Source organism: Hypomesus nipponensis, chromosome 6 (assembly GCF_054491055.1).
Source record: "Hypomesus nipponensis isolate SF chromosome 6, ASM5449105v1, whole genome shotgun sequence".
Taxonomy (NCBI): domain Eukaryota; kingdom Metazoa; phylum Chordata; class Actinopteri; order Osmeriformes; family Osmeridae; genus Hypomesus; species Hypomesus nipponensis.
Window position 1 is genome coordinate 16,393,722 of NC_140366.1, and position 13,091 is coordinate 16,406,812.

Here is a 13,091-nt window from a genome sequence, read left to right on the forward strand (position 1 = left end):
GAGGAGGAGACGGGAGGAGACGGGAGGAGAAGAGAGGAGAAGAGACCAAGAGGGAGAGAAGGTCGAGTAAAGAGGAGGAGGCACGCTGATGGACAGGGTAGCAACTGAAGGCAGTTGTGTGTGTGTGTGCACTTGTGTCTCTGTGTGTGTTCTACAAAGGGTAAGAGCAAGGGAGGAGGCGGAGAGAGGGAGAGAAAGGGAGATGTGGAGCATGGCGAGGGGGAGATGGAGGGGGGTCTCTGATAGAGTGGGAGAACAGGACCCGTGGAGACGTCCCACCAGAGTCGTCCCCCTGCCTCGGCCCACCTGACGCGCTCGCAGACAGCCCCGATGAAACACCCGCCTGGCATTTCACACCCAGCATGGGGATCCGGCCTGTAATTAGCCTAGCGGCTACACCCTTTCAATCAGGGGCCCCTGTCTCTCCTCCTCCCTCCCTCCTCTTCCTCCACTCCTTCCTCTTTTCTCTTCCTCCGATGGCGCTCCCCCGTGGAGAGCTGGAGCGAGGGGGAGAGACTGGGGGATGGCTCAGCGGTCGTTTTCACGATGCTGAATGCCAGATTAGGGTGGTTTTGGCTGGCCGGGTGCAGAGAAAAGGGATGTTGTTGACTTTGCGTTTGGACGTAGGCTCTAGGACCCTGCAGGCAGGCCTTGAGCCGGTCACGTTTGAAAGCTTTGCTGCTGGAGAAGACTTGGTCTGCCCACACAGCTGTGTGTGTCCTCAGTCCTGACCCACGCCAGGCTCTGATATCAGCCCGAGACAGTGAGGTGATGGAGAGTCAGGGCAGCGAGGCAGCAAGGCCGAGGCAGGGACCCTTTCTGCTCCTAATCTAATACAATTACATCTCCCCCATGCAAGACGGTGATCAGTGGGAGAGGAAAAAAAAGAGATGAGCGATTGCAGTTGTGAGGACTGCCACAGCGCCGGCTGAGTCATGTCCTTATCTCCTCATCTGGGCCCCCAGCCCCCCGGCCCCCCGACCCCCCTCCCCGGAAGAGCAGGGCAGATCAGAGACGCCTATCAGTGGCACGGGGGCTTTGGGAGGAGCCACGCTGGAGTCAAACACACCCAGGAGGAGGGAGGGAGGGAGGGAGGGAGGGAGGGAGGGAGGGAGGGAGGGAGGGAGGGAGGGAGGGAGGGAGGGAGGGAGGGAGGGAGGGAGGGAGGGAGGGAGGGAGGGAGGGAGGGAGGGAGGGAGGGAGGGAGGGAGGGAGGGAGGGAGGGAGGGAGGGAGGGAGGGAGGGAGGGAGGGAGGCAGTCTGAAAAGCACAGCGGTTCGGCCAGACAGAAAATTGAAGTGTGAAAATCCCTCTGATGATTTGTTTTGATGTGTTTGTAATTCCAAGTCGAAGTCAAGTTCATGGACTCTGGGTTGCTTTCAAATGTGTTTACATATGCTACCACACTTCTAATCCATCATCATCAGGTTCTCCTTAGAAATTCATGATGTAAAGCTGTCCTGTGAGGATACAGGCTTCAAAATAATTTTTATCTACACTTACATTGGTATATTTTTACAAATCCTTTTTTAGCAAGCTGTTGTTCAAAAGATTTCTGCCAAGTGAAGTGCATATAAAAAACAAAAACACAAATTTGAAGCACACTGGAAGCAAAACTGAAAGGCTCTCATGCAAATTAATAAAAATAAAAACTGGAGTTCTTCATTGAATTTCTCTGTTACTTGAGGACTTAATCCATGTCTGGGTAACTAACTGGGCCTTAATGTTCACTCACACGCGGATGTGATGTTGTCTTGCACACATTTTCACACGAGTGTTATTCTGTTTTTGCTCTGAGCTGCAGGGGGAGACGAAGATCCTGAAGTTGAAGAACCTCCGTCCTCAGGACTACGCCAACTACAGCTGCATCGCCTCCGTCAGGAACGTGTGTGGCATTCCTGACCGCAGCGTCATCTTCAAACTCACCAACAAGACAGGTTGGATACGGTCAACTTCAAAACTCACAGATGACAGATTAGGATGACAGAAAGGTCAAATGTTTGAAGGGACCAAAGGCCCTCTGTCTAGACCAGTCTGTGTGCTCTACTCCCCCCCTACACCCCTCCAGCCTCCCCCTCCATCAAGCTGCTGGTGGAGGACCCCATCGTGGTGAACCCGGGCCAGACGGTGTCCCTGGTGTGCATCACCACGGGTGGGGAGCCGGTGCCCGCGCTCAGCTGGCACGGCAGCTCTGACGGCCTGCCGGACAAGAGCGTCCTGAAGGGCGGCACGCTTACCCTGCCCGCCGTCACCTCCGACGACGCCGGCGTCTACAGCTGCGTCGCCAGCAACAACGTGGGGAACCCTGCCAAGAAGTCCACCACCATCGTGGTCCGAGGTGAGGGGGGGGAGAGAGAGGGGGGAGTGGGGGAGAGGTGGCGGTAGGAGAGAGAGGGGGAGAGAGGGAGGGGGGTAGAGGTGGCGGTAAGAGAGAGAGGGGGGAGGGGGGGAGAGGGGAGAGGTGGCGGTAGGAGAGAGAGAGTGGGGAGAGGGGGAGGGTGGAGGAGAGAGGGGGGAGTGGGGTTAGAGGTGGCAGTAGGAGAGAGAGGGGGAGAGGTGGCAGTGGGAGAGAGAGAGGGGGGAGAGGGGGAGGGTGAAGGAGAGAGGGGGAGGGGAAAGGGGGAGGGTGGTGAGGTGGAGGTGGAGAGAGAGGGGGGAGAGGGGGAGGGTGAAGGGGAAAGGGGGAGTCGAGGGGGAGAGGTGGGGGAGAGGAGGAGGGGGGATGAGAGAGCGATGGAGAGGGGGAGACGTGAAGAAAGGGAGAGGTGAAAAGGGGAGATGCGGAGGGATATTACTGCGGAGGAGAGTAGAATAGCTGAGCACAGACAGCACAATAAAGCCCCAGCAATCTCTACTAGAGAGAATGTGCGACGCGAGTTCCATTAAAGAACAGAGAAGAGCCTTCCAATGTGGGATTCACGTTTCAACACTCGGAGCCTGCGTCACGCTGTAAACACAGACAGCGTTGGGATGTTTGCTCTCACAGTAGATGGTCAAGGGCAATACTGGAGGCAAACAAGGGTGAAACTACTCATTAAACAATTATGAAAGGGCCAATTACAGCAGTTAGGACAGTTAAACCAGAGACACTGGAGGCTTCAAGGCTATGTGCTACAGTTGGCAGGAACAGCCCTTCCCTTAGAGATGCATGACACATCCAGCACTGTACCACTCTTTGCCCTTATCAGACAGCCTGCGGTGACAAACACTGCGGACTGTGTCACACAGCACATAATCCAGATTGCGTGAGTGTGTGTGAGAGAGTGTTTGTCTGTAACGCCCCGGTAGATCGGGGCTGAGATAAGGGTAAGGCATCTCTGCATTTTGACAAGCACTTAATACGGTGACTTTAGAATCTCCGAGATCGACAGCTGGTGAGACTACTGTGGAGGTTTGCGTTTTCTCTGTGTACGTGTAAAAGTGTTTGTGTGTACTTGTCATACAGTGTTTGTTTAGGTTTATGTGGTTTTGTTTGTGGCTTGTGTGTCGTTCTTCTTGAAGACTGTGTATGGGTGTTGTTTCCTTTTTTGAAAGTGTGTGTATGTGTGTGCGTGCGCAAGTATGTTGTTCTTGTTAAAGTGTGTGTGTGTGTGTGTGTTAGTCTTTATCCCACTTGTAGTCCTTGAGAAGCCCTCTCAGGGTAGAGCTGCCAGCGAGGTCTGTGTGTGGATCCACAGATCTCTCCTTAGCAGATGGTGGCTTCTCTGGCCGTTCTGGCCCCCTCCACCAGCCTGCCTTTCAGAGCTGGGTCATCCTGCCGTCTGCGCCGCATGCTACTGGCTCGCCTAGGACACACACACACACACACACACACCATCCTTTTCATGGATTGAAGCACATGGACACGTCTGAAAATGCAGGTCAATTTCCTGTGTGCTTTCAGCGCGGTCCGTGGGCAGGTCGCGTGGCCATGATTGGCAAGGCGCTTTTGTCATGCGACGGGTCGCCACAATGCACGAGCGCACGGCGCCACGTGCACTGGAGTTGGGCTCCTGTTGACTTTCATAACTGAGGTAGTTTGCTCAGTGTGTGTGTGTGTGTGTGTGTGTGTGTGTGTGTGTGTGTGTGTGTGTGTGTGTGTGTGTGTGTGTGTGTGTGTGTGTGTGTGTGTGTGTGTGTGTGTGTGTGTGTGTGTGTGTGTGTGTGTGTGTGTGTGTGTGTGTGTGTGTGTGTGTGTGTGTGTGTGCAGGTGGGAGGGGGACTGAGGTAGTTTGCTCAGTGTGTGTGTGTGTGTGTGCAGGTGGGGGGGGGGGTTGAATCAAGAGACATCCCTCTCAGAGATGAAAGGGGGGGTTGAGATGGAAGATCTGCCCAAAGGAAGATAAGAACAGTGGGGAAATGAACAGTCGGCTGTTGTTTATTTCCACATAGCCACGTGTGTCTGGAGTAGTTTAGAACACATACCGCCCTCCCTCCCTCCCTCCCTTCCCCTTTTTACACTTATCTTGAAAAACCTAAGTTTTGCTGCTCTATGATGTGCGGGAAATGAGTGGCACTGCTATCAAAGACCCAGAATCAAACGACATTCCGCTGTCGTTGTCTGCTCCGACTATTCCACCAGGAGTTCCTGACGATTTCAGTCTTTACAAATGAGACATCAGCCATAGAGGCACGCACACACACACACACACACCCCCACACACACACATCACCTCACCCACGTTACAACACGGTTAGGGGGCTCTCTGTTATTTATAGGGGAGCAGCAATGCAATTGGATTTATTATGAGCTCCTGCTGTTGTTATTTTGGTTGGTTTGCTGCAGAGAAAACAAAGCCTTCATGACGTGACTTGTAAAAAGCTGGCACCCGGCATGTAAATCAACATGTGAATGGGTCTGATCGAATTAGCTCCGGAATAAATCGTGGGCAGCAGCCACATGCATTTCCATTTTATAAATGGCGAACTCAGAAGACGGGTGGCCAAATCTGGCAGGCAGACTGGAGGCTTGGGTGACAGGCCTCCGTCAGGATTGCCTCTGTGGTAATGTGTGTGTGTGTGTGTGTGTGTGTGTGTGCGGGGGTGTTTGTGTGAGTGTGCGTGCGTAATTCCCTCAGCAGCCCGTGGCCGGGGCTAGAAATGTAATTAAAATGCCAGGTCAGCCGCAAGGTCGTTCACGGCATCAAAAGACCTGTCACTTGTTCCTGTCAGGGGCACGCGCCAGCGTCAACGTGTCGGTGTGTGGCGGAAGGGAGAGAGTTTATGTGCGGTGCGATGACAACAGGGGCCATGGAGCTGGTGAGGGTGCGGTGTGGAAGGTAAGGTGCTAGATTTTGAGAGGTGAAGGGGATGACGGGGTTGGGGGGAGGGGGTTGGGGTTGGGGATGGGGTGAGCGTTCTGTGGAAGGTGTGAGGAGGGGATGTGGAGGGCGAGGGAGAAGTGGCTCGACCGGGCCGTGCTAATATCGGACGTCCCCCGCGAGCTTCACCTTGAGAGGAGTTTCTGTGGGCCATCTGGACTGGAGTGGAGCTAAGCTCCACGTGCTGGTCCACACCGAGGGAGAGTCCACTGAGCACAGTCTGGACACACAGTCTGACTGACAGACAGATGAACAGACAGGCGGGCAGGCGGGCGGGCGGGCGGGCGGGCAGGGTGACCGGCAGGAGGTCTGAGGTTACACTAATGTCCTTGGGAGATGAAAGGAACGCAGATGCAGGTAGATGGGTGGGCAGTGAGAAGCGAGGTGAGAAGTGAGGTGCGCGAGAGAGATGAACGTACTGCAGGTCAGACCACTGAGTGAAGAGAGGTCAAAGACATTTGATTTTAGTTGGCTGTGTGTTTATCAGTCTGTGTCATGGTCTGGGGTGTGTGTGTGTGTGTGCTGCGTGTGTGTGTGTGTGTGTATAGGGGGGTGATGTGTGTGTGTGTGTGTGCTCTGTTCAGAAGCTCTTTTGAGGAGGTATCGTAATCCTGTTGAGTGACACAGGGCCTTTTAGAGTACACAGCCTCAACTGGCTCTTTGCATGATTATCTTGGCGTTTGGTCAGCGCATTATTCTAGCATGCTATTAAAGCATGCTCTGTACAGCACTAGCACTCAGGCTTAACTAGGCAACCAAAAACAGCCAAATTATTCTTGGAGTTGAGGGGTCTGGATACAAGGATATATGTTTTTAATGTAGTCAGTGTGACCTCCGCATTGTCGCACTGTCTAAAGCTGGCGTAGAATATATATAATAATTACTATATCAAACTAAAAGACCTATTGTCCCGTTTTTTAATTCTGGGTGAAGCCAGCTGTGCTAGAAAGAACAGTAAGTGCTTTGAGCATACCATTTAAAGGTACAGATCCTATCGCTTATTCACGCCTACCCCTCAAACACAGAAGCACAGAAATACACACGCACATACACACACGCACGCACACACACACACGCGCACACACACAGGGTGGTCCGCAGACCAAGTTCGATGACAGCACCAGTCAAGCCGATGAAAGGAAGCCAGCTTCCAAAAGCCATATCATCAATAATTCACCCTGGATGTTTGCGTGAGTTAACTCTGGTTGGGGGGCTGTGGCTCTCAGGAAATCCGAATGCTCTTAAAACGGTGTGGGATTTCTGTACCTGCTCAGACTGTGTGCGTGTAAGTGTTTGTGTGTGTGTGTGTCTACATAGTCTGTCACTACAGGACAGTGCTGGGGTGCTGTACTGTTACCAGCTAACCACCTCCCCTCTCGCGCTCCAGTTGGCCTGGATTGTTCTACCTGATAACGCAGCCAGCTGTTCTGATCCAGTCAGATTCCATTTCCGTGAGCGGGCCTTTTCTTTCGCGTTACTGCGACCAGAGCACGGACACAACCTCCAGCGGTCTCATAACATATGAATGAGGCTCTGGAAGCGACGGAACAGGAGGCGCATTCCGACTCGCCCGGACGAGAAAATGGGAAAGTTCTGTTTCCGAGCGGAGCCCTTGTTAAAGATGCACGGGGTTATGACTACTGCCGAGGTTGTTTGGGGCGGGCGGTGACATCACGGCGTCGTGTCCTCCACCGGCGCTGCCACACATGTCCCCTTTTAGGCGGTAGACCGGGGCACCGTGCCTACACGAGCAGACCTCCATTACTGCTGCTCTTCAGGCCTGCGGACGTTTCAGCACTCACACAGATGATGCCGTCCTCCCGAGAGAACCAATCACAGCCCACTTCCTCAAACTGCTTTGTTTTGTCTGTCGTCCAATGTGAGAGAGCCGTGTAAGATGAGTGGTGGGAGAGGCTGCAGGACGTGGCTGTTGAAGCATGCTGGAGGACGTCTTCTCAGCTCGGGGCATGACCAGCGGTGCTGTACTCTCCTGTAGGGTGGGTTTGGCTGAGTCACTGCTGGGCTGGAGGCTAAGGAATGGAGCATGAAAGACACTGGTACAGCATTCTGTACTGGGAAGTTAAAGTTGGCCTTGAGCCGCTGAAACAAGGTCAGATGTTGCCGGGGCTGGGGCTCTGGATGGGACTCGGGCCGAGGCTGGGGCTCAGATCGAGGCTGAGGCTGGAGTTAAGGCTGGGGGATGGGGTTGGCTTCAAGCTGGTGGCTGGTCTCGCTGTGTCACATGATGTAAGTGCTCCAGTGTGACTCGTTCAGAGTTGAGGAATGTCGACTGTTTTTTAGGGGAAAGCTCCGAGTTGAGGCTTTGTGACTTCACTCTTCTTTTTTCAAAGTGTTTCCCTCTCAGCTAAACCTTAGATGATCTGACTTGGAGTATCGCATGTCTGTATTGTAACTCCTATCGGGGAGACAAAAGAGATGGTGAGAGAAACAGAGAGGACAGAGCACTGCCTTCTGCAGTTCATGCTAATTTCTCTTCTTTCCTGTAGTGAGTTATACTGTACCTGAACGTACAAGGTTATCTCAATGAGACCGACAAAACAGACTGAAAAAGAATCAAAGTGTATCGGATCTTCTCAGACGACCAGAAACGACGAGAACATTTGTTTTAGACCAAACTTGGCCGAGTGAGTGAGCGAGCACAAGTGAGTGTGTGAGGTTAACTTGTAGAGTGAAGGAGCAGTAGGTTATTTGAGTCAAGGTGGAACTGAGGAGACAGTTTGACAGAGCAGACTGAGAGCTTCAATAGAGACGCAGGAGTGAACATAGTCGTTTTTGTTTTGCAGGCACAGTCCAGTACGATTCATAACATGACGCAGGGAAGGTGGTCTGATAACTGGACTCTGGTGATGTTGCCTTGTCTTGGCCGTAAAGCAAAATCTCACATTAGGACCATGAGAATGTCCTCTTGGTTTAATGTGCAAGTTGTGTTTGCTGAGATTGAGGTTCAATCCCCTGAGTAAAGGGAGGTATTAGGATTAGCCTGTGGGAGGTGGGAGAGTACAGCATATAATCCAACGTTTATCTACTGTCACCTGTGACAGCTAACTTACAAACACACAAAAACACATACACTCGGTGTGTGCAAATCCCATTTCAAATTGTCAAGCTGTTCTGTTGCAGCCAGTCATAAACAGTCCTGTGCACAGCACGGTGTGTTCACTAGTACGTCTGACAAGTGCTCTGATTGAAGGGCATTCATTGTCGAGGTGTTTCCATGACAGCTGCATGCTAAGTAGTTTTAACCGTGTGTTGTGTATGTTGACAGAAAATAGATTCATAGCAAGCGTTCGTGTGATCCTATTAGTGTAAAGCTGAGACCTCAGGGATGGAATTGTGGGTTGCCAAAAAGCCGGATGTCTGATGAGTAAAGGTCATACAGATGTGTGTTACAGCAACAAAAAAAAAATGGAGGCATCAACACTGTTTCCATGGCAACACTGGAACTACTTTAAAAGCATGCGCATTTCCTGCTCCGGAGGGGATCCATAACCCTGCAGATGTGTAATATTTGACCGCATGCTAATGATGAGAGGGAGGCTGAAAGCCCTTTTTTATTTAGCAAGGCAGTTCCGCTGACATGGTGCTAACATCGGTCTGACATGTGTCAGAAACAAGATTGCCGACATTGATTTCAAGACATGAAGTCTCTGGCTTCAGTCTGAGAACCCCCAGCCCCCCCCCCCCAGCCCCCCCCCCCCCCCCCCCCCCCAGCCCCCAACTCCGCGCTGCTTTGCTCAGCATCGCCAATGTTTTGCACATTCAATTTCCTGTGTTTAAATCTGACATGCGGGTTTTGTTTTCATTTTCCTTGTGCCAAACTGAATATGATAATGTCACCAGGGAATTGCTAGATGAAAAGATTGTGTGGCAGCGTCGGTTCATGCCGGAGAGATGAATTGTACTGTAGGCGAAGGGTTTGGAAACAATACAACATGCATTATAATGAAATCAGACTATCTTGTTTTTTTGTTGTTGTTGTGTTTTTTCATTCAGATGAGCTGTTATTCGGAAATTGAGTTTTGGAACTAAATTGGGTTAGTAATAGTTAGGTATCTCTCAAACTATGCATTGGTGTGTGTGTGTGTGTGTGTGTTTGCGCTTGCACGCCTGTGTGTATGTGTGTGTTTTTGTTTGTACAAAACTGAACCTAACAAAAGCATTTGAACCTTATTAGCATACACCACACTGTGTCATCTACAATTTGGAGTTGCTTTCTGAATCAATTTAAAAACATGAAATTGTTTGACCCTCTTCCTGACCTTCCAGCATCTCCGCTACCGCTACCTCTTTTAGAAGAAGGATACGTGTTTTAACAGGCGGGATAGTCACGGTGAATCTTTCCACAGCTCTGAAGAAGGGGCGTTTCTGGATCACCCCAGACCCCTACCACAATGATGACAACATCCAGATAGGACGAGAGGTCAAGATATCCTGCCAGGTACACCTCCCATCCTGCATGGCTCCCTGTGATAACATGTTATTGCTGCAGCCTGTCTTGTGTGCACTGCATCACTTACCTCCTAGCTCACGGAGCTGAAAATCATTACGCGGCGCGAAAGACGGATCAAGGGTTTCGAGTCCCACGAATGCGACTTCGCATGAGAGCGATTGCTAAATGAACAAATGTAAATCACACACACACACACACACACACACACACACGATTAAAAGTGAACTTGTCTGTACCGGTGTTGTTCAGGTGGAGGCCACGCCCCCTGAGGAGCTGACATTTGGTTGGCTGAAGAATGGGCGTGCCCTGCGTAGCTCGGAGCGAATGGTGATCACCCAGACGGACCCGGACATCTCTCCTGGAACTACCAACCTGGACATCATCGATCTGAAGTTCACAGACTTCGGCACGTACACCTGTGTGGCGGCACTCAAAGGAGGGGGCATCCCTGAGATCAGCATCGACGTCAACATCTCCTCCACTACTGGTGAGTTTCACACATTGACGCCAACACTGCAAATACACACCTCCCTCAGCACACACACACACACACACACACACAGACATGTCTTCCAAAAACAAAAGTTACTTACTCAAGGCTGAGTTAAAGTGCTAAAGGCTAAGTTAAATTATGTATCAATGTTCAGCACAAATTAAAATATAATTGCCTTACAGAATAGGACTTCAGTTCCAACTTCACCCACGTACAGTGCAAAGTGATGAAACATTGCTGCTTGACACACTAAGCTCCACACGTCACACAAACACTACAGCTGTTCCTCCGTCTGTCTGTAAGCCAGGGGAACTTCACTACCGTTTGCATCTACTAAACTAATGTAACACTGAATATCCATCCTGTCCCTTCATCTGATTGGCTGTTACTACCATTATTCAGACTAACATGACATACATTCAACATACAGCATGTCAATCAGAAGACTGACTCATTCATTGAGCAGCATAGGATCCGGGAAGGGAAGTTTGGCTGTTTCGAATAGATGGATGACTTTGGCATGCAGTGACAGTGAGAGTGCTTATTGACTAGGGCAGGCCTTCACTGCACTCTGTTAAAAACAAAAACAGGCAGGTGTCGAAAACAGGAGGAAGAATTGAACCATTTGAGACAGCTGTATTTGAGAGATCACGACCACGCATCGTCGGTCCCGGTATGTGGTGTGCATCCAGTTTTGAGTGGTAGTCTTCACAGGTTAGCACGATGGTGATGATGGAAGGGTTCAGAGCGCTGCTCCCAGACGTGAGGGTGACGATGGATCAGTAATCAACAGAAAAGGGTCAATCAGTGACACGTGAACTAGTCCAGAATCCCTGTCAATTACCTCATAACAGGACGCCGTCGTCAAGGATACCGCCCGATTGATTCCTTCCCAGTAACACGCTCTGATTAGTAAGTAAGTAAGACTTTATTTATATAGCACATTTCATACAGGAATTGCAGCTCAAGGTGCTTTACATAAAATCAACAAAAACAAGAATACAAGTGATAAAAGTAATAGATCTAAAACATATAACAAACCTGACTAGCCGCACTCTATCTGCGGTCTCTCGAATCCGTCTTGGATCCGAGCTGCCTCGTGCAGTTTCCAAACATATGACAACCCATTAGGAATGTCCACTTTGGAATTCTGATGACGTTCCTCCTACCTCCGGTCGGAGCTCTGAGGATCGTCCAGGAGATGGGTTCCCCCTCTCGGAGACGCTGGTTTCCCCTTGTGGTCGCTGCCTTGTCACCAGGAAATGAGGATGGGAATGCTCGCGTGTGGAAGTGTACGTTTCAGTTGGGCCGCATGTCTGAGGATTCAGCTCAGTTCAGACATTCGGAGCGCTCGTCTCGGGTTTGCATAAGGCGTGTGATCGTCAAACTCACAGACCGTAAGCGGGCCCCTCGCTCTGTACACCCCCTCGGAGACAACACACACATCTTCCTGCCACTCACCGTAGCAACATGAAAGCTTGTTGTCGACCTTCGTGCATAATTAGCGCAAGATAATCCTTTGATAATCCCCCGTGCTATAAAACAGTGGGATCAATGGTACCTGCCGTGTTGGTTTCCTCATTATCTTTTAAGTAGTGCAGCCTTTCTCTCTGAGTGTGGTGGTGAGGCCAGCCCATGCACAAACACACGTTCTTTAAAGTACTAGAAAACAGAACAAGACAGCTGTCTTTGGGATTATCGTATCACTTGAAAGGGCTTGAATTGCTGAAATGTTATTTAAGGGCATTGCCTTTGCGATGTTGTTGTGGCTGTGGTTGTTTTCAAAGGGTTTCAGGATCAGAAACAGATGCTGTTGGAATCACTTTAAAGCTACGGATCTCAACAGGTCTGCGGGAAGCTACGGTTGAGACCCATCTTGGTGTTTTACACGTCTGGAAACCAGCCCTGTGGACTGCGGCCAGGTGTTCGTCATTGCTTTCATTCAAATGACGTTGGGACCCGAGTGACGCACTGTAGGTAGCCATGGGGTTTGGCTGTGTGCAGAGGGGGCTCTGCCTGGATCCCCCCCCCCCCCCCCCACAGTCTGTTTTGGGGTAACTAAGGGAAGACTTTGTTACCCTCCTGCTGCCCTCCTGAAGCGGGGGGAGCGCAGCAGCAATTAGAAGTCTTAATAAACGCATTTAGAGGAGGTTACTCTGCAGGGCTGCCAGGATTTCATGCTGGCAAAGTGTTTGAAAAGAGATTGAGCCTAAAGAATCTCCAGCCTCAGTTCTCTCAGACCTCCGAATGCATAGCTGCTCGAAGCTAGAGTCCTCAGTGCTCCACCAAACTGGCCGTATTCTCCTTGCCATCGTTCCCAGACAGAGCTGCCTGTGTTTCCCGCCTCTCCCCAGCCCTGGGTCAACCCTCTGCAGCAGCTGAAACATCCAACCAGCCCCTGTCTTGTTTCCAAAGCTCACAGACCCTCACTGAACGAGAATATTCGTTGTCTGTCTACTTTCTTTTAAACATTTCATTATATCTTCCCACAAAACAGTGCTAATATTTACAATCAGCACAGACTCATTAACAGCCCAGTTCTGTTCTCTTTTGGGTACTCTGAGATTCCAAGGCTAATGCTTTATTCATGAGTACTATCCAAACCCCAGCCCAGATCTCTCTATCAGATTCCACTGGGAGAAAAGAACCATATTACAGTACGCTGGAGTATCAGAACAGGCGCCTCCTATGTAAAACGTAATCCATCTTCATTTTGGGTTTTTTCCTTTAAATTAAGATGGGAGGGAGGGAGGGAGGGAGGGAGGGAGGGAGGGAGGGAGGGAGGGAGGGAGGGAGGGAGGGAGGGAGGGAGGGAGGGAGGGAGGGA

General features: G+C 50.9%; 1 protein-coding gene across 1 annotated transcript in view; it reads left to right on the forward strand.

The window, feature by feature from the left end:
* Positions 1–13,091, forward strand: part of LOC146287356 (MAM domain-containing glycosylphosphatidylinositol anchor protein 2) — a 124,405-nt gene that overhangs the window by 63,118 nt on the left and 48,196 nt on the right. Inside the window, exons 5-8 of the mRNA XM_084700024.1 lie at positions 1,805–1,937; positions 2,069–2,338; positions 9,668–9,759; positions 10,021–10,258. Of these exons, the coding sequence (XP_084556150.1) occupies positions 1,805–1,937; positions 2,069–2,338; positions 9,668–9,759; positions 10,021–10,258 (733 nt within the window). The remainder of the gene's footprint in view (positions 1–1,804; positions 1,938–2,068; positions 2,339–9,667; positions 9,760–10,020; positions 10,259–13,091) is intronic.